General features: G+C 40.8%; 1 protein-coding gene across 9 annotated transcripts in view; it reads left to right on the top strand.

The window, feature by feature from the left end:
* Positions 1 to 25,219, top strand: part of TMTC1 (transmembrane O-mannosyltransferase targeting cadherins 1) — a 286,191-nt gene that overhangs the window by 33,121 nt on the left and 227,851 nt on the right. For 7 of the 9 annotated variants that reach the window (XM_007968065.3, XM_007968064.3, XM_073020588.1 and 4 more), the window contains one exon: positions 1,692 to 1,898. The exons of the other annotated variants lie outside the window; for them this stretch is intronic. In XM_007968065.3, the coding sequence (XP_007966256.2) occupies positions 1,692 to 1,898 (207 nt within the window). The remainder of the gene's footprint in view (positions 1 to 1,691; positions 1,899 to 25,219) is intronic. 9 annotated transcript variants of the gene reach the window in all.

Genomic DNA, 25,219 nt, shown 5'->3' with positions numbered 1-25,219 from the left:
AGGGTTGGCCCTGTGCTGGCACTGTGCCATGTCACTTGCTTGCAACAGTCTTTATCCTCATTTTACAAAGGAGAAAACAGAGGCACAGAAAGGATCCTCCCCACAGTCAGCCAGCCCAAGTCGAGCCAGGATTTGGACCCATGTCCATGTGGCTCCAGATTCACAGCGTTGGCCGGGAGCACCATTGCCTCCAGGGAGGAACATATGACAGGGACTCAGGAGACCTTACAGGACATCTGCTGCTCAGGCATTATGAGAGTTACCCAACTCAGAGGTTCTGAATATCTGGGGAGTCGTGGACTCTTGAGAATTTCACAAAGTTGTGTCCCCAGAGGAATGCACATATACACAGAGTTTTACACAAGCACCTAGAGGTCTACTCCCCAGTCCCTACTTTATCTGCTGATTTTGAATAAACATCTTGGCACTAGGTGGTTCTTGAGATCTTTCGCTGTATGATTCAGGAAGCAGGAAAGAAACAGTAATAGAAACAAAATGTTGCAAGTACTTTCCTACAAGTGCAATTTATTCCTAAATTTTAAGATTGGCACACATGGATGGAATGAGATTTCTTCTATTTGACATCATCTTTAGGAGGAAAGATTTTCAGTGAAAGATCAGCTCCTGAAAGTTATCTTTCTTTTGTAAAAATTCAGGATATAATTCCCAACATGTAAAAAATAACATTCCCTGTCCACAGTCCTTATCCTCTCTCTCTAGAGGGAATCACAATCCCAAATTTGACATTTTTCATTTCCATGATTGTTTCTAGGACTTTACTTCATATACACACATACCAGTGAATAGAAAAGTATTGTTTTACATATTTTCAAACTTTGCATAAATGCTATCACTTGCTTTTTTTTTTCATTTACCATTGGGCTTTTGAGATATATCAATGTTGATATATGTAGCTATATTTCATTTATCTTAACTGCTGTATAGTATTTAATTATCGTTATCCATTTTTCTGGATTTGGAATTTAGGTTATTTCCACATTTTTGCTGTTATAAACTATGCTGCAGTGAAATCTCTGTGCCTATATTCTTGTGCAAATACATGAAGCTTTCTTTCAGGCATAGCCGTGGAAGTGTAGCTGCTGGGCAAAGGATAGTTGCACGTTGACTGCATTACATCCTGAGACATTGCTCCTGAAATGGTTCTAGCAGGAATGAGAATCCTCTTTGTTTCACTTTCTGACCATCCCTTGGTAGTATCAGGTGTTTAAATTTTTGCCCATCTAGTGGTTATGAATTATATCTCAGAGAATTCACAATAGAAAAAATGTAATTAAAAATTGGATGGTTCAGCTATGAGCAATATCTTACAAGAATATAATAATGTAAATCCTTAATACCACTTCAACCAAATATTCTGAGACAAAACCTGTTTGGAGGGTGAGGGGTGAAGAAGTGTGTGTGTGTGTGTGTGTGTGTGTGTGTGTGTGGGTGGCCATCTAACAAAGACTGAGTTACTGTGCTCTATAGTAAGTCAATATGATAAGTTCTAAAATTGTAATTATGTTGTTTTAATAATATGGCAGTAAATATCAGAAACACAAGAGCTGAAGACTTGAGAATGGTTGTTTCCAGGAAGCAAGACTTGTGGGTGGGGCAAGATACTGCTATTGGTTGTTGCAAGCCTTGTCATTCTGGTTGACTTTGTTTTCCCTCAATTCCATGCACAACAGGAGCAATGGGGCCCTCTGTCCATGCAGCCCACAGCAGCCCGGGAGCCCCCAGCCCTCCTCACTGCCAGGCCATCCTCACCGGGAGAATGGGAAGCAGCAGCGGTTCCCTCACAAAGGAGCTTGGGGTGGCTGCCACTCTCCACTGCCACCAGAACCCAAGAGCAGTGGATTCCCAGTGTCCCCACGAGCTGTGTGGTCCATGCTGAGGTACTGGGCTGGGTTTCTTGGTCCCTGCATGTTTTCAATGTCCAGCATCACCTAGTGCAGCCTGGGATACCTAGGGAAGTGAAGCACTGAGTCAGCACACTGTGACCTCCCTCTCTTCATGCTTCCCTCGTTACCCCCTTCTTTCTGTCCCCATTTCTCTCCCTTCCTCCCCTGTATTACAATGGATAAGAAAGGAGGAGTTAGAGGAAGCAAGTGGAAGCCCTGCTGCCTGCCTGTGATGAGGTGTGGGTCTGTGCAGCCTCAGACTTCAGAAGATGGGCGCCCTCCGTTTCCTGGGGGAGGAGAACGTTCTCCCTCCCCTTCTCCTGCCTCTGTCTGCTCTTTGTGTTTGATCTGAATTTATTGCAGTCCAAATATGAGAGGAAACCCAGAGGACTCTTCCTTTCTGAAATGTTTTTGAAGATGTATGAAAATCTTTACAGCATTTGACTGTCTTTCTTTTCTTCTTCTTTTTTTAAATATTTTGACCTAGCCTTGAAAATTAGTATGGATTTATCAGCACAGGTGTTGCTCACTAAATTAGGTTGTCTCTAAAATATCTCAGGCCACGGGCAAGTCAGAATATAACAGATATATGTTAAAAGATAAACTTAGGCACATTCAAAAGCTAAAGAGTTTATTTGAGCAGAAAGTGATGAATGAATTGGGCAGCTCCAGACTGCGGGTGGTTTGGGGCTCCCCTGCTGGGGCAGGGTGTGGGGAAGCTTTTATAGGGCAAATGCAGAAACGGAGCAAAGGAAATATTTGATTGGTTAAAGGGGAGTAGTAGCCCTATGTGGATCATTCCAGTGGAAAGTCCCTAGTTAGAGGTTAGTTGGTGGTTAAGCTTGGTTTCATTTTACCATTTACACTGAGTTAGGTTTCTCTGCTGATGTAGGGATGCAGGGTGCCGGAGTCACCTTAGCCTAATGACCTCAAATTATTTTAACATATGGAAATTCCACTCATAGGATTAGCACTTTACCACTTCAGATTGCTGTTGTTACACTTCTGTGTAGTCCCTTAAAACTCCCTCTTTCTGCAGTCTTTGTTTCCAATTATTCTTGCCTTTGCCTGTGTTTGTTTTTTTTTATCTTGCCCCATTCATTCATTCTTTTGTTCATTCATCAATAAATATCTGTTGAGTGGCTGACAAGTGCATGTTCCAGGCACCAGGAGTGTCCTGGTAAATAAGAAAGACAAGGTCCTTGCTCTTGTATAGCTTTCCTTCTAGTAGAGGAAGGTAGACAAAAAGTAATCAACACTGAATGAACAATGGGAGTGCTAAGAAGAGAGTAAGGCAGGATGTGATGGGAGGGATGCCTTAGCCTGGGGGCATTTGGGTTGGTTGGCCAGTGAAGGCTTCTGAATCCTCCTGAATGAGGAGAGGAGCCAGTGAATATGTGCAAGGATCTGGCAGAGGGTTCCAAGCTTGATGGTCATGAGCAAATTGGGAGGAAAAGCGGTGAGGGCAGGGAGGGGGCAGGGCACAGGTGAAGGGCTGTGCTGGCTGTGGAAGCAGGTTTGGATTTTATTCTGGGGGAATGGGAAGATGCTGGAGTATTTTTGTTTTTATTTTTATTTTTTAAGTATAGACAGATATGATTACATTTCTTTTAAAAACATTCCCTCTTGTCTCTTTGTGGTGCAGGCTGTTGGGGGCAATCATGAAGGAGGGAAAAGGGTTAGGAGGCTTTCACACAAGCTGAGTGAGGGAAAAGGGGTCTTAGCTGAGAGTCATGGAAACTGTAATGAAGAGATGAGGTGGATTTGAGATACATTTCTGATACAGACCCAACAGGACTCGCTAATGTTTGTGATTACGGGGAGAGGGAAAGGAAGGAAACAAGGATTTCCAAGTTTCTGGCTTAACCAGGTGGGTGGATGGTGGCATTAGTTACTAAGTGAAAAAATTAGGGGAGTAATAGGTTTTCCGGGGGTTAGGGAGAGAATAAAATCACAGTAATGCATGAAATTCCCGAGGAAAAGGGAAGATAAATAAAGGGTTAAAACATTGAGAAAATCTTGACATTTTTGTTGAGGGCCACGGAGGAAAAGAAGGTGAAACAATTGGGGAAATTGTGAATTTTTAAAATGGAGGCTAAAGAGTAGAGGAAAATGAGTACAGAGATCACTGGAGATGTTCAAGGTGGGACAGAAGCTAGGCTGCCATGTGGCTATGAACTCGGTTAGGGCAGGTTCATGCCAGGGTGTCTCACAGATGTGTTGCCAGCTCCTGTCACAGTGTCTGGCCAATAGCAGCTGCTTACATGTTTGTGACATGGATCAGTTGATGAGTGGATGATAAGGAAATGTTGGAAATTAAGCATAGATGGAACATTTTCAATAAATTTGCCAATGAAGACATGGAGAAAAGGTTGTTAGTGGGAAAGAGGTTTGTTTTTCTTTTCAGAAAAGAAAAGCTTTTCTGAAAAGAAAAGTTTTTTTTCTGTGTGTGCATGTGTGCGTGTGTGCATGTGTGTGCGTGTGCGCGTGTGTGCGCATGCATGTGCGTGTGTGTTGTGTGCGTGTGTGCACGTGTGTGTGTGCGTGTGTGTGCGTGCGTGTGCGTGCATGTGTGTGTGTGCGTGTGTGCGTGTGTGTGCGCGTGTGTGTGTGTTGTGTGCATGTATGGCGTGTGTGTGCACATGTGTGCGTGTGCGTGTGTGTGCGTGTGTCCGTGCGTGTATGTGCGTGCGCATGTGCGTGTGTGCGTGCGTGTGCGTGTGCGCGTGCGTGTGTGTGAGGTGTGTTGTGTGCGTGTGTGTGTGCACGTGTGTGTATGCGCGTGCATGTGTGCGCATGTGCGGGTGTGTGCGTGTGTGTGCACGTGCGTGTGTGTGTCCATGTGTGTGTGCACGTGTGTGCGTACGCATGTGTGCACGTGTGTGCATGTGTGTGCATGTGTGCGTGTGTGTGCGTATGTGTGTGCATGCGTGTGCGTGTGTGCGTGTGTGTATTCTTAGATAACCTGTAGAGAGGAGAGATGAATCATGCTGGAGCAGAAAGGGTGGGATGAAATATGAATTCCTGTGGTGTGCTGCTAATTGTTTAATAACTGGCTCTCCAAAGAAAGGGACTCCTGTTTGCTAATGTAAATACTCCCACTGTGGCTGATTTCAAGCTACGAGTGTGACTTCACTGACCACAGAGTTGTGAGAGTTGTGTCATAGTCCACCGTGATGCCAGGTTTCTACCAGACAGATGCCATCGACATAAATAACCTCCAAAGCATAGATAATAGCAAGTGAAGCAAAAGCCAACTCGAGTAATGAGCTTTGAATATTTAGTACCTTGTTTAAAATATGACATATTTAATTTTAAGTTTATTTGCTTTCATTTTTAATAATGGCTGTTTTTAAAGTAAGTGACTTGTAAAATTCCTAAAAATTTAATAGTCAGCTCTTCCAAACCAGTGTCAGCCAGTTCCAGAGCACTGGTGAGAAGTTCCCTCAGGAGGGGGAAGAAAACTTTCTATTATCCAACTACTGTGTACCAGAAAGGGGGCTAGCATGTCCCATATGTTATTCTATCTAACCACTGTGGTATCTCTTTTAGGGTAGATATTGTAACTCCCATTGCTATGAAGAAACTGAGGCTTAGAGGTTAAAAAACCTTGTCCAAGTTCACATAGTAAGTGGTAGGGTCAGGATTGGAACCCAGACTATTTGACTCCTAAACTTGTGCTTTGACCATTTACTATGCTCTAAAGCCCAGAGTCCAGGGTGAGGGCTAAGCCTTGGGGAAGAGGCAGGGTGCTTGTGACATTTCTATGTGGAGCTGGCCTCTCCATTGAACTCTCAGCAGGTACAAAGATTCTTGCAGTCATCTCTGGTTCCACAAATGAGACACCTCTTGACTTGCTTCAGTATAGGGTATTGGTGCTAATACATTGAACTAGGTGACATGCTTTGTAGATGACTGTTTCTTTTTTTTAACCTCAAGTAGCTGGCTATTTTAGAAAGAGTGATGATCGGAAAGCAGCAGACAGCACAGCTGGAATTGGGCGGGATTCTCACTAAGTTAATGTGTTTGTGGGCCTGGACCATCTTCCCCCCATGGAAAGTTGTCATATATCTTTTCTCTTTGGAAGAAAAAAAAAAAAAAACGATGTCATACATTTGAGTATAAATTTGATTACTGTTACAATTACTTTTGAAAACTGTGCTTGTACTTTTGTCAGAAGGTGATCAGGTAAAGCAAATAAAAGTGGGAAGAGGCAACGTTATCATAGTTCTTAACATCTCTGACTCTGCAGACAGAGCGTTTAAATCATGGCTCTATCACATACTTGATCCTGGACAAGCTATTTAATCTCTATGAGCCTCAGTCTTCTCATCTCTTAAAGGGGGAAATGCTGGTTATCAGGACGAAAAGCATTTGTACATGTATAAGCATGTAGCTGGTGCCTGGCATACCATGGCCACTCAGCACATGGAAGCCAGCAGCGTCATTATTATTAGTTTAGTATTCTGAATATTGTTTTCCCCATATGGGTTTCTGAGCACCAGAATGCATTATGAAAATGCTGAACCTGCAATATACAGGCAGGGAGAGTTTGTGTGGATTTTTGTTGTTGTTCAACTTCAAAACTATTAGGACATAGTTGTATTGAATGCATTGGTGTGAGGTTGACAAGAATTGGGCTAAATGTTATCAGGCAAAATATTGTTTTCAGAAGTTATCTAATACAGGGAAAAATCTAAGCCCAGGAAAAAATCCTACTGCAGGTCATTAATTTAGTTCGCCTATTTTTATGTGACTTACTGATTGACTTATGGGTAGAAAGTATAATGAAAAGCCTAGAGTTGAGAGTACCTACTCTAGAATCAGATTACATTTTAGTTGATGCTTCTTTTACTGAATTATTCCATGGGAAATGAGAAATGTTTTGTGTGTAAACACCCCCCAACATCTTAAATACATCAAAGTTGTGCACACATGGAAACACTTTCCCTTTCACATTAGAAAGCCCAGTGAATTCTAAATGAAATCTTACCTTCATTCCATATATATCAAGTATATACTCACCTATATATGTATATACTTATATCATATATACTTGATTGGTTTCATATTTAAATGACAATGACCACAATAGACACTGAAGACAGTTCTTGGCTCAATAAATTCTTGGACATTTCCTCTTTCCTCTGCTACCCTTCAGGGTATGTTATGGATCATTCATTCATTCAATACTGTTTACTGAGCACCTACTATGTGTCAGGCACTATTTTTGGTTCTGGAAATATGGCAGTGAAATAAACAAAGCCCTATCCTTATGAAACGTTATGGGATAATGATCATGACATTTCTACATAAAATGAACTCCTTTTCTACTTTTGTGGGCAAGATAATGGTTAGATTTTCATTTCAGTGGCTCTTAAAAGTTTTTTCCTGTAAATACCTTGCACATAGGTGTACAAATAAAAAAACAAAACGAGTTTAAGACTAGAGAACAGTCTGGCACTAAAGTGAATTATAAGGTAATTAAATTCAAGGGACATAGGGAGACATATAAATATTTTGACCTTCAATGATAAAATGGGTAACTGATCTTTTAAGTGTCATTTTTATGTTTTATTGCTGTAGACCTTATATCACACTTTTCCCCCAAAGTAAGAAATGCTGTGCAAATTAAACTCCTCAGGTAAGCTTTTGAACTTTTATGTCACACATATGATTCTATGAGTAGGGAAAACGTGTTCCAGATTATTAACAATCTCATACCATCTTTGAGAGAAACTTAGTGAGCTAGTAATATGAGATTTGCAGGTGACAGAACAAATCTGTGTTGAAAGCCTGTATTATTGATGAGTAATAACTGAGTTCTCTTTCTCCCCTTTATACATCATATTCACTGATTGATCTCAGATGAGTCATTTTCAGTCTCATTCAGCTGCTGCTTTCAAAAATGAAATGACTGAGTAAGAGGTGTAGAGTTAACTAATGGGCCCACACAGAAAATACATGTAACAGTTAAAAGTGAAGTTTGTAGGTTCGTATTTATTTAATAAATCCCACATCCCTCATTTTAAAATATCTTAAAATATAAACCTCAGTGATGCATGCTAAAAACACAAACCACCTCGTGGAAGCAGATATGAACCAAGATCTTACCGTAAAGGGTTGTTGCAATTTTTAAATTGCTGCTAATAGCTTTTTCCTCGCTTCCCTTGTGTTGTGTATAAATAAGCTGGTCCACATTTCTCTATGGAATTCTCTCTTCAATGGCATGCATAGTTAAGTCTTCAGAGGTAGTTTTTAGGTGACTGTATTCAAATCACTGTGAGTTATTTTCAGGAGGTAGGAGCACGATGGTGGCAGACCCAAGAAAGCAATAACTTTTAGGCTGAACTATATAATGACACTGACCAAACTAACCAGTATAATTAAAGTTATGTATTGTTAAACAACTTTATAACTGTTTCTACTCAGGGTCCTATCATTCAGACACAATACCCAAATTATATCCTTCCTAATTTTTGTCCATATGCATCCCTGAGTTTTTTCCCTTCTTCAGTTTCTTTCTTTTTTTTTTTTTTTTTTTTTATTATGGAGTCTCACTCTGTTGCCCAGGTTGGAGTACAGTGACATTATCTCAACTCACTGCAACCTCTGCCTCCCGGGTTCAAGCGATTCTCCTGCCTCAGCCTCCCAAGTAGTTGGGATTACAGGTGTGCTACCCCAGTTATTATTCATCAATAATACAGGCTTTCAACAGAGATTTGTTGTGTCACCTGCAAATCTCATATCACTACATCACTAAGTTTCTCTCAAAGATGGTATGAGGCTATTAATAATCTGGAACACGCCCAGCTAATTTTTGTATTTTTAGTACAGACAGGGTTTCACCATGTTGACCAGGTTGGTCTTGAACTCTTGACCTCAGGTGATCTGCCCGCCTTGGCCTCCCAAAGTGCTGGGATTATAGTCGTGAGTCACTGCTGTAATCACGAGTCATGAGTCACTGCTGTAATTCACTGCTGTAGTGAATTGACCATAGTTTTTGCTAAGATCCTGTGTCCTTTGGTGTTCCGTGACTACCAGCACACCGAGTGAACGTTAAGGCACTGCAGAAAGGAGGTGGTTGATTACTGCAGGCAAATGACCTCCTGTAGAGAAGGAAATAGTTTATTGAGAAGGGTAAATGAATGGTGGTATTTTGCTCTAGGTATGACAGAAATGATGGGAAATGTATTTTTAAAAAATAAAAATTTAAAGTTTGGCACTGTGGCTCACACCTGTAACTCTTTGGGAGGCTCACTTTGGGAGGCTGAGGTGGGAGGATCAATTAAGCGAAAGAGTTTGTGGCTGTAGTGAGCCATGATCATGCCACTGCACTCCAACCTGGATGGCAGAGCAGGACCCTGCCTCTAAAAAGAAAAAAGAAAAATTAAGTACAAAACTTATTTTCAAAAATAAACTGTGTCAGTTAGTGTTAAAAGGCTTCTTAATTATGAACTGTGTTTATTGGAATAGTGTCATTACTGTGCCTTTAATGTTCTTCGGTGGGTTATTTACTCAAGCTGGTTTCCTAGGTCTCATTAAAGTAGCTTTTCTTAAATATAGAACTTGCCAGAAAAGTATTTTCTTTGGTGGCTAGAGAATTTGAAGAGAGATTTTTGTTTTTTCTATTACTGTTCCTTAGCCATTAATTGAGAGGGATCTTATTCCTTCTTAACCAGACCCAAAGTATGTGGTAAAGCAGGAACTACCTTTATAAGCTCATCTGAAAGCTTACTGGAACTCCACATGGGTTCCTGAACTGAGCTCAGCACTAAAGTAGATCATTTCAATAAAGTGTTTGTTGGCTTCATTCAGAAGTTAGCACTAAAAGCTTCTTCTAAATAAATCACATGCTAAGGAGGCAAAAATTCCTTTTAATTTATGGGTAGCAGTTGATAGTTTCTAACTGCTGACAGTCCCTGGTTCATTCGGCTTCATCTTGATTGGGTGTCGGTTCTTGGCAATATTTGATCCCCTGTGAATTTCAATCAGTGGATGATAAGTTCTTTCCTTTCTCAGTGTAGAGTAATCAAGCTTAGGCATCTGCCTTCCAACTGGATGCACAGGGACATATGTTGAAAGAGAACATAGGCATTTCTGGTTTGGCTTGCAGTTCCATCACTGTCACAATAGTCTGTTGAAAGAGGATCTCGGGTCTCATGGCTTTCTGTCAGCTCAGCAGACACCATATGGAATACTCAACCTCTGGCCTGTGTGAGTAAGAGATTGGCAGCTGACTTCAAGGCCACCAAACAGCTCTCTTCTTTTGCAGAACACAGCCAGTGCTCTTACGGTGCTGCAGGGAGTTAGCTGCTGATATCTTTGCCCTTTTAGTTAATGCTACTATCAACCAGTTTAATTTTTTTCTCTTTCTCTTTTTTAATGTAACCTATTGACAGGTTGTGGAGTGATTGTAATAAAAGCTGTATCAGTTCATCTTAACATTGTAAACACTCAGATGATATGTAAATAATTTTTTCATGAGAACATTATTCTATGCCAGGTAATAGATCATTGTGGTTTCAGATAATTTGGTGGGCTTTCCAGGTTGCTGCTTGGAAAATTGTCTGGCACACGTTTTGATCTGGTACTATGTATTGTAGACTTAATATGACAGAACCTTAAAGATATACATGCTTAAATGAAATATATATTTTTTTAAATTGAAGAGGTTTGGAAGGACATTTTATCCATCAGAAGAAAACCAGAATTTTAGAAGTGGAAATGATTTGAAAATTCTCTTAAAATTCAGAAGCAAGCATGATGATCGTGATTTTCATCATGATCAACATTATGAGTACCACTGTAGCACTTCCCAATGGCCAGGAACCATGCCTCAAATTTTACAAATGGCTTACAATTTTAATTCTTACAAAACCTATGAGGTTGGCAGTGTACATTACCAGTAAAGAACATGGACTCCTACCAGAGTATCTGGGTTCCAATTCTGCCCCCACTGCTTACCAGGCATATGATCTTTCACAGATTTCTTACATGCTCTGTGTCTCAATTTCCTTGTGTGTACCATGGCAGTAGTGATACTAATACCTATTCCATGAGATTATTGTGAAAAACAAATGAGGTAGGTAGTACATGAAACAGCTTATGATAGCTCTTAATTGTGGGTTTTCATAAATGATAGTATAAGGTTTAACTCCCTCTCCCATGTTTATTTTATGAGAAAGCCAATGTGGAAGAATTACTGTTTAGAAAGCTTTTTTTTTTTTACACCATTCACCCTTTCTTTGCTGTGTTAATGAAGGAAAGTTGTATAGTCTTTATTTGACTTTATGGTATTTGGTTACTTTACCTCATTTTATGAGCTTACACTATTTTAAAGGGAAATAGATTATAAGAGAAAAACATTCATGTAACAATGATGGCCAGTCCATCAAAGTTTAAGAGGATAATAGAATCCTTATGATAACACTTAATTCTTAACTGATGAATGCCATCCTTGTTATGTCTCAAAAGGCACATTTAGAGTTATTCTTAGTTTCTGAGACTAACAGTTGACCTTTTTTAAATTAAAATTTTTTGATATATTTCGAATGACTATCATCACTTTAATATTTAGTAAACAAATCATTAGGTTGAAAAGCAAATAATAAAGACTTAATTTACTAGCTTTTTAGATAGATGACCTTATAGTCATGTGGGAGGATGTGTTTCATTTTGTACATTTATGAATTTTTGATACTATTTATATTATTCAAACCATGATCTTTATAACTTTATGTATAAGCTTGGAAGTGCTTATTGATTTTGAAATCACCCTAAGCTACAGTCTTCATGAGCGACCTGTCATTAAAGATTTGCCCTTAATCATTTAACCTATATAAGTATTGGTAAAGTGTTTAAAATAAAAGTGTAGATTCTTAAGAGCTGAAGACAATATATAAATAATTTGGAAAAATAAATCATGCAATCAAACCCAAACAGCCAGCCAGAGTTGGATGGAAGGAAGGAATAATGTTTGTGTTTTAAGAGCTAGACGTGCTCTAGGTAGCTAATCAGAAACCAATATATTTCAGTGTTTGAGTGGTAGAGCTTCTGGTTCCTGAGAGTTAAGTCTTTTTCAGAGATTTTTTTTCATAGTTTTCATTTGGCTTCCTTAAGTAATTTTTCTTTGTGACCATGAAAGGAGTGTGAGTTTGTGAAAGGAATGATGATTCACACTGCAATTATGATGAAAAAAAGCCTTGATTTTAAAAAGTGATCTCTTTCATTATAAAACTTCAGTTTGGCTTGTCATGCAGAGTCAGGGAGAGGTTGTGCATTTATCCCCAATATAATTGGTTTCTCTTTTCTTTGTAACTCCCAAGGTTATAAAGGTAAATCATTCAGATAAGTCGAAATTGGGTGCCAATCTCCAGACATTTCTAAGCAGGAAATGTAGACGTGATCATGGTTGATGACTAAGAGAACAGAATGTCTTGAGCATTAAAACCCTTTTCATTGTCCCTCATTGCTGTTTTTGAAAAACCTGAACAATGGAGAGTCACTGATGAGGTTTTGTCTGTGTGTGTTTTTTTTGTTTTAGAGAACAGCTATTTCTCAGGTTGTGCTAGAGACAAAGAAATGAGAGATAGCACAGGGTAGTGCAAGAAACCTGGCTAGTGAGTTCTACTTGGATTCTGATTTGTGATGTCCCTTGGGCCAATTACTTTAGCTCCCTAGATCTTGGTTTTTCTTATCCATGAAGTGACACAAGGGAGACAAGCTGGTTGGCCTCATGTCATTTGATACTCTCTGGAAAGTCTATTATCTTCAAACTCTTAAGAACTGTATGCAGTTTTCCTCTTCTTTTTAAATGACCATACCATTGGCTTGTGTAGTTAGAAATTGTGTGAGAGTTAGAGGTCGACCCTAAAATGAGATACGATAATGAGAGCCTCTTGTGACTACACAGACTTTGGAGGAAATTTTGCCAGTGTTCATTGTCATTTTTCTCTTTTCCTTTACCATTGTTAATTTTTGGCATTTGGAACTTAGCTCAAATGGAATGATGGGAAATGTCAGTATTTTAAAAAGATTAAATTTTGTGTTATATGTATTTTGTCTTCAGTAATCATAATGTAGTAATGTTGTGCATTGGCAAATTGATTTTTAAAAGGTGGTTCTGTGATATATTTAATAAACATTTATTAAAAACATACTGTATATACAAATGTCTTAGGGATCATTTGCTTGTGAGAGCAAAACTTTAAAAAGTTTGTTTAAACAATTTGCAGTATTTGTTAGAAAAATACACTAGAATCCAACAACACTTGAGGACATGTATTAAACATGGTTTCTGGACACAGGAACTGGTAAGGTCAAAACATTTACGTTTGTGCCCCTCTGGGGTTTCACAGTATCTCTATCACTTTAAAAAAAATTAATATTGTTTTCCTTTTTCCTTCTTTGTAAAGACTGACTTGGGCCAGGTCCAGTGGCTCATGCATATAATCCTAGCACCATGGAAGGCCGAGGTAAGATCACTTGATCCTCGGAGCTCAAGGCCTGGCAACATAGGGAGACCCTGTATTAGTCAGGGTTCTCTTAGAGGGACAGAACTAATAGGATATATATATATATTATATATATATATAAAGGGGAGCTTATTAAGTATTAACTTGCATGATCACAAGGTCCCACAATAGGCTGTCTGCAAGCTGAGGAGCAAGGAGAGCCAGTCTGAGTCCCCAAACTGAAGAGCCTGGAGTCTGATGTTTGTGGGCAGGAAGCACCCAGCATGGGAGAAAGATATATAGGCTGAGAGGCCAGGCTTGTCTCTCTTTTTCATGTTTTTCTGCCTGCTTTATATTCACTGGAAACTGATTAGATTGTGCCCACAGATTAAGGGTGGATCTGCTTTTCCCCCACCCACACAGACACACCCAGGATTAATACTTTGTATCTTTCAATCCAATCAAGTTGACACTCAGTATTAACCATCACAGACCCCATCTCCTCAAAATTTTTTTAAAAATGAGCTAGTGGTACACACCTGTGGTTTAAGCCACTTGGGAGGCTGGGGCAGGAGGATCACTTGGGTCCAGGAATTCCTGGCTAGAGTAAGCTGTGATGACACCACTGCACTTCAGCCTGGGCCACACTGTGAGACCTCATCACTTTAAAATCAATAGCGAAAGAAATATGGGGGCTGGGCGCGGTGGCTCACGCCTGTAATCCCAGCACTTTGGGAGGGTGAGGCGGGCGGATCACGAGGTCAAGAGTTGGAGACCAGCCTGGTCAACATGGTGAAACCCTGTCTCTACTAAGAATACAAAAATTAGCTGGGCGTAGTGGCATGTGCCCGTAACCCCAGCTGATCGGGAGGCTGAGGCATGAGAATCTCTTGAACCTGAGAGGCGAATGTTGCAGTGAGCTGAGAGCGTGCCACTGCACTCCAGCCTGGGCAACAGAGCAAGACTCCATCTCAGGAAATTAAAAAAAAAAAAAAAGATGGACTTTTTAAAATTTGATGCGTGCAGGACCGCCTCAGTGTCAGTTTCATACAGCCTCTCTGTTCAATTCTCTGTGAGAGATAGACTAGAATTACTGTGCCCCGATTCAAAATGTTCAGAAAAATGACTGGTTGGCCCAGCACAGATTAGCTTACATCTTGGCGGGGAAGTCATACAAATAAAAAGATAATTTCACTGAGGATGGCAAGTACAATGCTAGAACTATGTACACAGAATGATGGGCTCACAGGAGAGGTGACCTTAACCAGCTTGAGAAGTTTGGCTCAAACTCAGTCTTAACAGATGAGACAATGATAGTCTCTCCAGGCAGAAAGCATAGCTTGGGCAGACATGGAGGTGTGCAACTGCAGAATGCCTCTGTGTGTGTGTGTGTGTGTGTGTGTACATGAACACGTGCAACTATGAGCAGCTCAGGCATGAGCAGTGGAAGATGAGGTTGGGAAGGGTAGGCAGGAGTCCTGTCATGGAGGAACTTGGAAGTGAAGTCAGGGGACTTTGGCCCCTGCAGATGAAGGTTAACAGGGCAGTGGCATGCTCATCTGAATTAGATTCCTGTGTTGGAAAGTCTGATCATGAGGCCTGATGGAACATATGATTTAAGTGTGAAGAAGAGAAAATTCAAAGCATTTGATATTGTTATATTTTTGAGAATGATAAAATGATATTTCTGAGATTTTTATCATAATTGAATCCTGCATATTTGTGAAAGCTCAGTATGTTGTTTGTTGAGGCCGTCTCATATAAAAATGTCTTTACCCAGTTTTACGGTTTTGTAGAGTGTTCCCATTTAAGAAAAGGTAACAGGATCCTTGTGGGTGCATTTGTTTTCTTAGCCCATGAGAGAGGGAAACGGTGTCAGGTATCCATGCCGGTTAATTGGCTTGAGCCTTCTCAATTGATGATTGTCTTCTAAAGAACAGAAAATAATGGAAACTTCACCGGGTTGAGAATCCATTTCTATTCTTCATTCAGTTTGCTGAGTTTATCGTTTTTATTTCCGGTTTCTGACTAAAATCATCATTTTTTTCTTATGTGTGTTGTGTCCAAGCAGCTGTTGTATTTTGTACTAGAGCAGATAATTGCTTTTCTTCTTGGCAAAGAAAATGAGCAGATGTGAAGTAAATATCTTTTTCTGGCTTGATCAGTTGGAAGCTCTGCAACCTAATATTGACTGCATTTTCCTAAGTCACGTAGCAAGTGTAGCTCAATGTCACACTATAGCTCTTAACTGCCAGGCATTCACTTTGGCCAAGATAAATTCTGATCAACTCTGTATGTCAGACTCTTAGTTTTAGAGCTTGAATAGTAAGACACAAAGTTCGGTATTTGCATAAGGAAAATAGTATGTTGACTAGAATGGCCCTGTTGATTCTATTTTCACCAAAAAATGATTTTAGAATTTCCTTGCTTGTTTACATTTAACAATAACGAAGCTGAGGCATGCTCAAGGATTAGGTACGTGGATTCTGGAGTCACATAAAATGGGTTTAAGTCCAAGATTTTTCATTTAGTAGCAGTAAAAAGTTGAATTAACTGATTGCCAGATCTATAAAATAAGAATAATTAGTACTAATTATTGTAAATGATGTGACATATGTGAAGACTCGAGCATGGGGCCCAGTACAATACAAGCCCCCAATTGGCACTTACTATTGTACCCTAATCTGAAGATAGGCAGTCTTTCTACAGTTGGAGAGGAAAGGGGGTGGATAATAAATTGCCTGTTTGCTCATCTGTGGTGCTGCTTTTCAGTGTCTTGCAAGATTGGCTTCATTATTCATGATTTCTTTCCCATTGGAAAGGAAAAGGGAGCCCCTATGGAATGCCTATTATAAGCCAGGAGGTAAACAGCATTCAACTCATTAACTGTCACCATGCCCTTGGGAAGTAGGTCTTCCTACATGTGGAAGGCAAGGCTGGGGGAGCTCATATCATTTGCTCAGCAGGACACAGCTGGAGGGTGGAAGACCCAGGATGTGGACCCACATCCATCTGATTCCACTATCTAGGCTGCCCCAGGCTGTAGAGGTCAAGCCCTTACAGTGTTTTCTGGAGACATTTAGGAGCAACTTCTAGAAAGAACTGATGGGAAAAGCAGAAATCTCCTGGGATCAGGAATCTGTTTCCCCTTTTCCCTGAGTGGCTTCCGCCAACCTCCCTGCCACCCCCCACCTTTTTTTTTTTTTTTTTTGACGGAGTTTCATTCTTGTTGCCCAGGCTGGAGTGCAATGGCACGATCTCAGCTCACAGCAACCCCCGCCTCCCAGGTTCAAGCGATTCTCCTGCCTCAGCCTCCCAAGTAGCTGGGGTTATAGACATGTGCCACCACGCCTGGCTAATTTTGTGTTTTTAGTAGAGACAGGGTTTCTCCACATTGGTCCGACTGGGCTTGAATTCCTGACATCAGGTGATCCGCCTGCCTCGGCCTCCCAAAGTGCTGAGATTACAGGCGTGAGCCACCACGCCCGGCCACCCCTGTTTTGCATGTTGCGTGCTGCTGCTCTGTCTGGCTCTGCGCCATGGCGACATCCTGTTGGAGAGAAATAGGATGTCTCTGCTCAGAGCACCCGGCTCAGCACTTTTCAGAAAGTCATTCTTCACCTTAAAGTGAAGTCATTCTTCACCTTAAAGTGAAATGTCGGGTGCGACGTGTCACGTTTCATCCGTAAGCAGTCTTTAAATACTAAAAAGCTCTCTGACGCAGCAGTGAACTAGCTGTTGCGGGATAGAGGCAATCCTGGGCTCCTGATTATTCTGTCTGCTGAGTGTTATGTTGGATGGTTGTGCTGCTCTTCAGTGGAACTACTTTACGTGTGGCATTTCTGAGACATGGATTGTGTGTGTATGTGTGTATCTGGTTAAGAATCACTTTGTGGACATTTCAAAGTTATTGCATCTTTGTGCAAGCCTTTGCTGTTGTTTTTTTTTTTTTTTACTTTACCCGGTGGAGCTCAAGTCAACCTTAACATAGCCTTTGGTCCCATTGCCTTTGCTGACTCCTCAGGGGCAATGCCTGTCCTGGGCTTTCTGCATATTGGCTGCTTTCTGAGGCCATAACCATCTCATGTAAATTATGCTTCGCGCTTGGTTAATCTGGTCATACGGTTGATTTCCCCAGAGAAAATGGATTGGACGATCTATGTGGCCAGGAAAAAAATGTAACCACAGGAATCCTCAGGTGTCACCTTGTCTTAATCTCCTTAATCTACAGTTTGTAATAGACCCGAGAAGAATCTACGAATTTGAAATCACCCAGAGAGAACTACTTTTCAAAAGCCCCAAATAATGCAAGGCTGATTCAGTGATTTGTCTTTTTTGTTCGTCCATTGTTTTCACCTGTGGCAACACCTGCTGCACAGTTGATGCTTAGCTGGAGGTAGGTGGATGTGGCTCTCCTGACCTCCTAGTTGGTCCTGAAACTGCGTCTGCGCCAACAGTGACTCTTAGCAATACCCATTGTACATTGTGAGGCTTTGAACTCAAGTTAAAAATGTAGTCTTCCTTCCGTGCCTGTCAACATCGATGCTAGAGTGTTTTATGAAATGGCCCTGCTTCAGTGAGTATACTTTCACAAGAGTTTATTAAACACCTGTTACATGAGGAGGTAATAGTTCTCTTACTGTATATAATCCTGGGTTCCAATAAATAATTCTACAGAATATATTGAGCATAATTAGTAATATAACTGACATTTATTGAGTGACTACTATATTTGCCTACTGTTTTAAGCACTTTACATAAATTAACTCACTTAATCCTTATAACAACTCTATGTGCCTGGTGCCATTCTTACCCACATTTTGCAACTTCAGTAAGGGAGCCATGGGGAGGATAAGTAATTTGCCCTGGAAAAATGCAGCGAATAATGGAGAACCTGGAAATCAGGCCCCTGCAGCATGGCTCCTGAGTCTTAATTCACTCTGTTTTTCCTCTGCAAGCAGAAAACTGGGTTTGATGGGAAATCTAATAACTTCAAAAAGTGACCGGGTTAAGGATGGTACCTACTTAAAGAATGCAGAGGACTCTGTGCCTTCTTGCTGGTCTCTATTCTGAGTGTGTGTTGCTGTTTTCTTCTATCATGGGCTCTACCTCTGCTCACCTGATCCAGGTTCAGCGTAGTTCTGGGGTTGAATGTGAACACGGTTGGCATATGATTAGTTGTTTAATGGTTAGATATTTTTAACTAGCGTAGAAGAAGGTAATGCTTGTGACAGAAGCCAGTTATTAGTGAGAAGCAGAGTTCACACACACAGATTCAGCAAGTTATGTTCTGACTATATTTATACAGAGTTAGAATAGACCCAGCAGTCCCAGGTAATCACTTTAATCAGTTGAAAGTGGCAATAGATGGTCTTAAAATCAAAGGATTCATGCCTCCTGGAAATGCTGTAACAGCTTCTGTTCTAAAAAGGAAAAGAAGAAAACAAAAACTCCAAATAACCAATTACTGAAATTAAAGCAAAATTAAGTTATATTTTTAAAATGAGCTTTTTGAAAAATCACTAGTGTGGCAGCCCAGTAGGAAAGGCATGAGAAATGTGGTATATTCTTAAAGTATTTTGCTCAGGTATTTAAAAAATATGATTCTATATGTGGATCTATTTATGTCTATATATAGACATTCCCCGTTTGGTTTGTAGAACTGTAAAAATAACTTATGATTGTCTGGCTTATGGGCACAGGTTACCCACCTGCTTACTGTGGCAGCCCAAAGGCAGAGCGTGCCAAATGGTGGGATATGCAGGGAGAAAGACTGGTATCCTGGAAAGGGTCAGGAGTTCATCCGTATGAGGAGTTCTTGTGTCTCCTGCAACCCACTTGAAAAAATCAGAGCCAGTTATTCTCCAGGTTAGTAAATGTGTGTGGCCTTTATTAGAGACAGGCAAACTCAGCAGCATATTTCAGGAGACATAAATTATCCCTGTGAAGAATTTGTACTTTCCTGGAAATTAAGAGACATGTGGAAATGTAAGAAGACAAAAGGCAGTATTGGATTGGGAAAAAGAGAATCATAGTTTAAGTAGATACCTTTTGTCTGCTCGGTGGGAAAGCAGTGTGCCAACATCTATTTTAGGACACATTCTGTGCCTGGGCAAAGTAAAAGAGAATGAGGATTATTGCATTATGAAAAGGCACAAAGACCTAAGCAGTAATATCAGAAGCAAGACATTTTCCCCAGTAAAGTCTTGGATGTAGGTCTTCAAAGAAAAACAGATAAACAACTTCAAATGCATTAATATGTTGTGGAAACTGCAATGAAAAAATAATGGCCTTGCATTGTCAAAGCAACGACATGGGAAGCTTAGCAAGTAAAACAATAAAATGAGCAGAGCAATACTGAAACAGATGAAGAAAAGAGCATCATGTGTTGAGTTCAGAAAAATTATCGATGGCACAGAAATGGAGAGAAAGACTGATGAATGAATAGAGAAGTAGCTCATAAGAGATTCAAGCTCACACTGAGGCATAAAGCCAACCCGATTGCAAATTTTGTCAGGTTGCAGCTAGGAGAGTGACAAGGCAGAATGTGTTCAGAAGATGGAAATTTTTATCAAAAGCTGTTAATTCTAGAAGGAATATTGGAGATAAGAGTGTGGTGAACAGCTGGCACTTTAGCCTGACTTTTGTAGCCTCCCTATGTCACTAAAAGGGCTATCAGCTATTTGGTGTTAGGCATAAAAATAATGTGATAATAAGTAAACAACTTTTTAGAGGATATTAAATATTTCCCTTCATTATGGCTTTTATGTTAACCAAGGGCATTTTCATAGGTGATTAAGTTACATCAGGTAGGCCCTAGGCCTAGGCGTGACCCACGCAGTTACCCCCTCAGGATTCTGAGAAGGTGGGAAAGGAGGACACGAAGGAGACTGTGGGGTCACACTGCCTCCTTCCGCCACCCACACCATCTGTGACTCAGCAAGTTACTTAACCTTTCTAGACCTCAGTTTCCTTATAGGCAAAATGAGACCAATGTAACATCTCTCTCATAGGATTGTTATGATGATTAAAGTAGGTAATGCCCGGGGCCTGACATCTCATGTTCCATATTTTAAATGAGAGAAAATTGAATTCAGAGAAAATAACTTGTCAAGAGTAACACATGCAGTCAGTGTTTGAATCCAGGTCTTTCTTGAGCCAAATCCATGTTCACTGTACTGAGAAGCTCAGCATATATAAGAGAAGGTACTGGAGCATTGTTGGAAACCTACAACTGAGTATAGAGGTGAGAGGCTTTATCCTGGAGGCCCTCGGGCATAATGAAATTATGTGAATAAGAGACCAGTTCCAATCTATGGTGTTGGACTGACTTCAGATGGTATGAGAAGCCTGAATAAAGGGGATGTGGGGCGTGGTCTCCTCCCTCTGGACAGGGTGATGGGCATTGTTTGCCAAAAGAGTAATTTGTCATGTCACTCTGTACCAAGATCCCTTTAATGATGACACAAGGGCACCCAGACCCCTCAGCATGGCTAATGATAGGGCAGGCTATAATTTTTTTTTTAATCCCGCAATATATGCTAATCACTATGGTAAGTGTTTTGCTGTTTAATATGCAAAGAGTCTCTTTTGAGATCAGTGCTGTTATTATCAACATTTTGTGGTTATGGAAATCCAGGCTAGTATGTCGTGGGACCAGGTCTACAATGAGATTTGTCTGACCTTTGAGGCAGTCTCTGAACCATGCTTTCATGGTGTCTTTCTCTTGGTGTTCATAAGCTGATTGACTTCCAGCCTATCTGATTATCCTCATCTCCCAGTACTTTCCTACTGGAAGGGCTTACTCCAGCTGAATGGCTCTCCTCACTCCCACTGAAATATACATTGTGTTTCTGGTTGCCATGGTTTTTCCTTTCTTGTCATCTACCTCTGTACCTTCACCTTTTCCACTCAGTAACTTCTTCCTGTCTAAAGTCAGTCCTTTGAATACTCTTTCCTGAGCACCAGTCTAGTCTGGTATCGCCTTATGCTATGGCCCAGTGAATTTAGTATTGCTTTACTGATTTTGCAATTGTCATTTGCTACCATGTATTGGTAACTTTTATTATGTATGCCCTTTTCAAAAAGATTTTGAAGTCTTTCTAATGTCTCTTTTAAAAAAGTTACAACAGTCCTTAATACGGTGTATTATACATAATTTAAATGGAATAAATATTTAATTGACTAATTTCAGGATAAGAATATTCTGATCGAAAGAAATAATCATAATACATATCTTTGTTTATAGGAATGAGAGTAAAGTTGCTTGAATATTATAGGAGAGAAAAAGGAATGAGCAGAAGAAAACAGTAGCCAAGAAAACTGTATAGTAATGGAAAGAATATGGAACCATATGGGAATTCATATTCTGGCTTGGAAGAATTAGGTCAGTTGCTGCCAAAAATCTTTTAAGTGTGTAATAAAAAGTGGTAGCTACAATAACTGGAAAAATCTGTGTACATTTGGGTAGCCGTATAGCAGCATTTCATTTCCTTTTTTGTACTTAAATGGATCCGAAGTGTGAACTTTTTTTATATATCGATACTACTTGCTTACTGAGTTACTTATATCCTACTGCTCATGGTCATTGCCAAGGTCTGATTGCAAAAATTCAAAAAATTGCAACCTCAGGCGTAAATGGGATAAAAAGGAGCAGACAGTTCCTGAACAGTTTCTTTTCTTCTAAAAGCTTAAAGTTTACTCTCTACTGCTTTGCTGTTATGTTATTTAAAATCATATTTGTGGCCAGGCATGTTGGGCATGTAATTCCAGCACTGTGGGAGGCCAAGGCAGGTGAATCTCTTGAGACCAGAGTTTGAGACCAGCCTGGCCAACATGGTGAAACCCTGTCTCCACTGAAAATACAAAAATTAGCCGGGGATGGTGGCAGTCATTTGTAATCCCAGCTCCTCTGGAGGCTGAGGTAGGAGAATCACCTGAACCCAGGAGGCGGAGGTTGCAGTGAGCCTAGATTGCACCACTGCACTCCAGCCTTTTTTAAAATTTATATAAATAAACCAAATAAAATCCACTTTGCTAGACTTTTAGATTATTATCAGCCCATTTATTTGCTGAATTAAATTCTCTTTTAGTAAAACCTGGAGTTCACTGACAAAAAACTGCAGAAAATCGGTTTTTGCTTTTTTGTTCATTTGACTCCACGCCTTCCTCCAAGTTCCAATTCGTGATGTTCCTCAAGAATATGTAGTACCCACTCCTGTTCAATTTCATGTTAATAGAATAATCCTTGCAAGGGAACCTACCGTGACTTGCATAAAACAGGGATTTTTAAAAGTTCATGCTTAAGATTAACAAACACTAACAAAAATTCCAACAATGTGAGGGCCTTTTGAGCAAATACTGAATGGAATTTCCCGTTCTGATTCCTCCCCATTTTATAACCTAGCTGAATTAGTACTATGTTGAGAGGGAAGACTTTGGAACCTATGAGCTGTTGTTATCGCTGGGTTTCCTGGCTTTTATTCTAATTGGGAACAGCTGAAGAAAGAGCAGGTGGAATCTTTGTTGACCTCAGGAAATAATTAAATTGTCTTAGTGCTCGTAGCCACCATCCTTGCTGCAGATGACAACGCTGTCATCCTCCGGTAATCCTTTTCAGGGATGGTTCTAAATGTAGATTCTCTGCTTGCCTCCAGTCAATCTGACTTTTGGAGAAGGAAGAGTGGGAGAGAAGGATCAGTAGCATCTCCTGGTCTCTAGGCATGGGTATCACTTTGATGAAACTTTCAAGCAGATGTGGAAAGATGACCTTGCCAAGCCTAAACTCAGAATTTTCAGTGACACATCTTCCTAATAAGACATTTAGCTTAACCTGTTTGCCTCCTAAGAAACATGGCTGTTTTCCAGGAAATTCATTCTTTAAAAAAGCATAAGCATGAATATTCACCTGTGGTATAGTTCTTTGGCAGATGGTGGGAGTTATGCTCCATGCAGTGGTTTGATCTGTCAGAAAAGCCACAAAACTCACCTTCCTGTGTTTATTTTTTAAATCTCACTTTCTCAGGTAAAATATTTTCAAAGTCCTTGAGTTTGTTAAATGAAAATGAGTAGATTTGGATTCAAGTCTATATGCTGCTTGTTTCAGCTGCACCCTTCTGCAAAGGCTCAGAGTCACTTGTGTGGTTACTTCCCCCCATCCCTTGTTCCCATTGGCCTACGTGCTATATGTAATCAGTAGGCTCTTGCTGAGCCCTAGTAAGCACTTCTGATTCAGGGTTGAGGAAAAGTTCTAACAAGAAGAGGAAATTATATTTATCCCTTTAGAAGGGCGCCTGCTCTGTACCAGGCACGGTGTTAAGTCTGAAGATGAATTCCATGAGTGCAGAGATCTTGTCCTTTTTATTTTACCTTCGTGTCCTCAGCCTAAAATAGTATCTGACACATAGTATACGTGCATAAAATACTTCTTGGGTGAATGGAAGGAGACGTAGTGACCCACAAGAGGAGAGAGATGGTGCATTCTAATTAGGATCATTGGAGGGGGATTATCTACAAAGGGACTGTTTACACCAGTGAGGCTGTAACCCCATGGCAGTCACTGCAGAGGAACTGTTATCACCCATAACCTGGGAAGCAAGAGTCCTGCAGAAGTCATCGTGATGTGAACCTTTGGTCCAGATGCCCTTCTGAAAGGATAAAGTCACCAGTCAGCCTGAGGTGACCCGGCAGTGAGGGAGTCTGGGTGAGAAACACCCTGAATTCTCTTCCTCCTGTCCTCTGCTCTCAGGCCAGGTTCCCCCTCATGCATGAAGCTAGAAAGCAGAAGGTAGGGAAGTTTGTTGATATGACCACACAGGCTGACCTTCTGATGAGAAACAGAGTGGAGATTGCATCTGGAGCACAAACTGGAGAGATCCAGAACACACAGGAAATTCTCTGCCTCCGAGGAGCTCCCAATCTATTAGGGAGACAGTGGAGTTAGCAGATATTCCAACATAATTTGAACAATACGACAAATTATTGAGAACCCTCACAAGAACCCTATAAGATAGGTTATCGTGATGACTTTACAGAGGCAAGCTGAGAGACAGAGAGTTTAAGGCATTTGCCTAGGTCACAGAGTTGGGATGTAAAGGAGTCGAGATTTGAACTTGGGAGTTTGGTTCCAGAGTCTGTGCTTTCCTGGATTGGAAGAGTTAACCTGTGGTTTAGAGCAGTGCTTTTTTTGTTTTGTTTTGTTTTTTTTTTTTTTTTTGAGATGGAGTCTCAGCACTGTCACTAGGGGTGGAGTGCAGTGGTGCAATCTCAGCTCACTGTGACCCCTGCCTCCCGCGTTCAAGCGATTCTCCTGCCCCAGCCTCCCTAGTAGCTGGGATTACAGGCACCCGCCACCACGCCCAGGTAATTTTTTTTTTTCTTTATTTTTTTTTTTTGTAGGATGGGGGTTTCACTATGTTGGCCAGGCTGGTCTCAAACTCCTGACCTCGTGATCTGCCTGCCTTGGCCTCCCAAAGTACTGGAGTTACAGGCATGAGCCACCGTGCCTGGCCAGAGCAGTGCTTTTTAAGCCTTCACGTGCATGGGAATTTTCTGGGGATGTTATTTCAAAATAATTCCTGGTTCAGCGGTCCTGAGGCAGGTCTGAGGGTCGGCATTTCCACCAAATGCTGCTCATCTGCTTTGTGTGGCGAGGCATAGAGGGCTTAGGTTAGAGGCGTGGGGTCTGCATCCTAAAGATAAGCCTCTGGGTAGTCGTTCCTTTCCCTCACGGGTGAAATGAGCAAGTTAGGTGATTTTTAAGGTCTGTTCAAGCTTGTAAAACCCTGCACTCCCTGGCTTCCCACATGTGGGCAGCTTCCTTTAGCTGTCATTGGCGTTTCCCTGGCGGTGACAGTCCAG

The sequence above is a fragment of the Chlorocebus sabaeus genome, chromosome 11 (genome assembly GCF_047675955.1).
Source record: "Chlorocebus sabaeus isolate Y175 chromosome 11, mChlSab1.0.hap1, whole genome shotgun sequence".
In the NCBI taxonomy this organism is placed as follows: Eukaryota; Metazoa; Chordata; class Mammalia; order Primates; family Cercopithecidae; genus Chlorocebus; species Chlorocebus sabaeus.
Note: the sequence above shows the minus strand (reverse complement) of the source record. Positions and strands in the feature narration are given on the sequence as shown.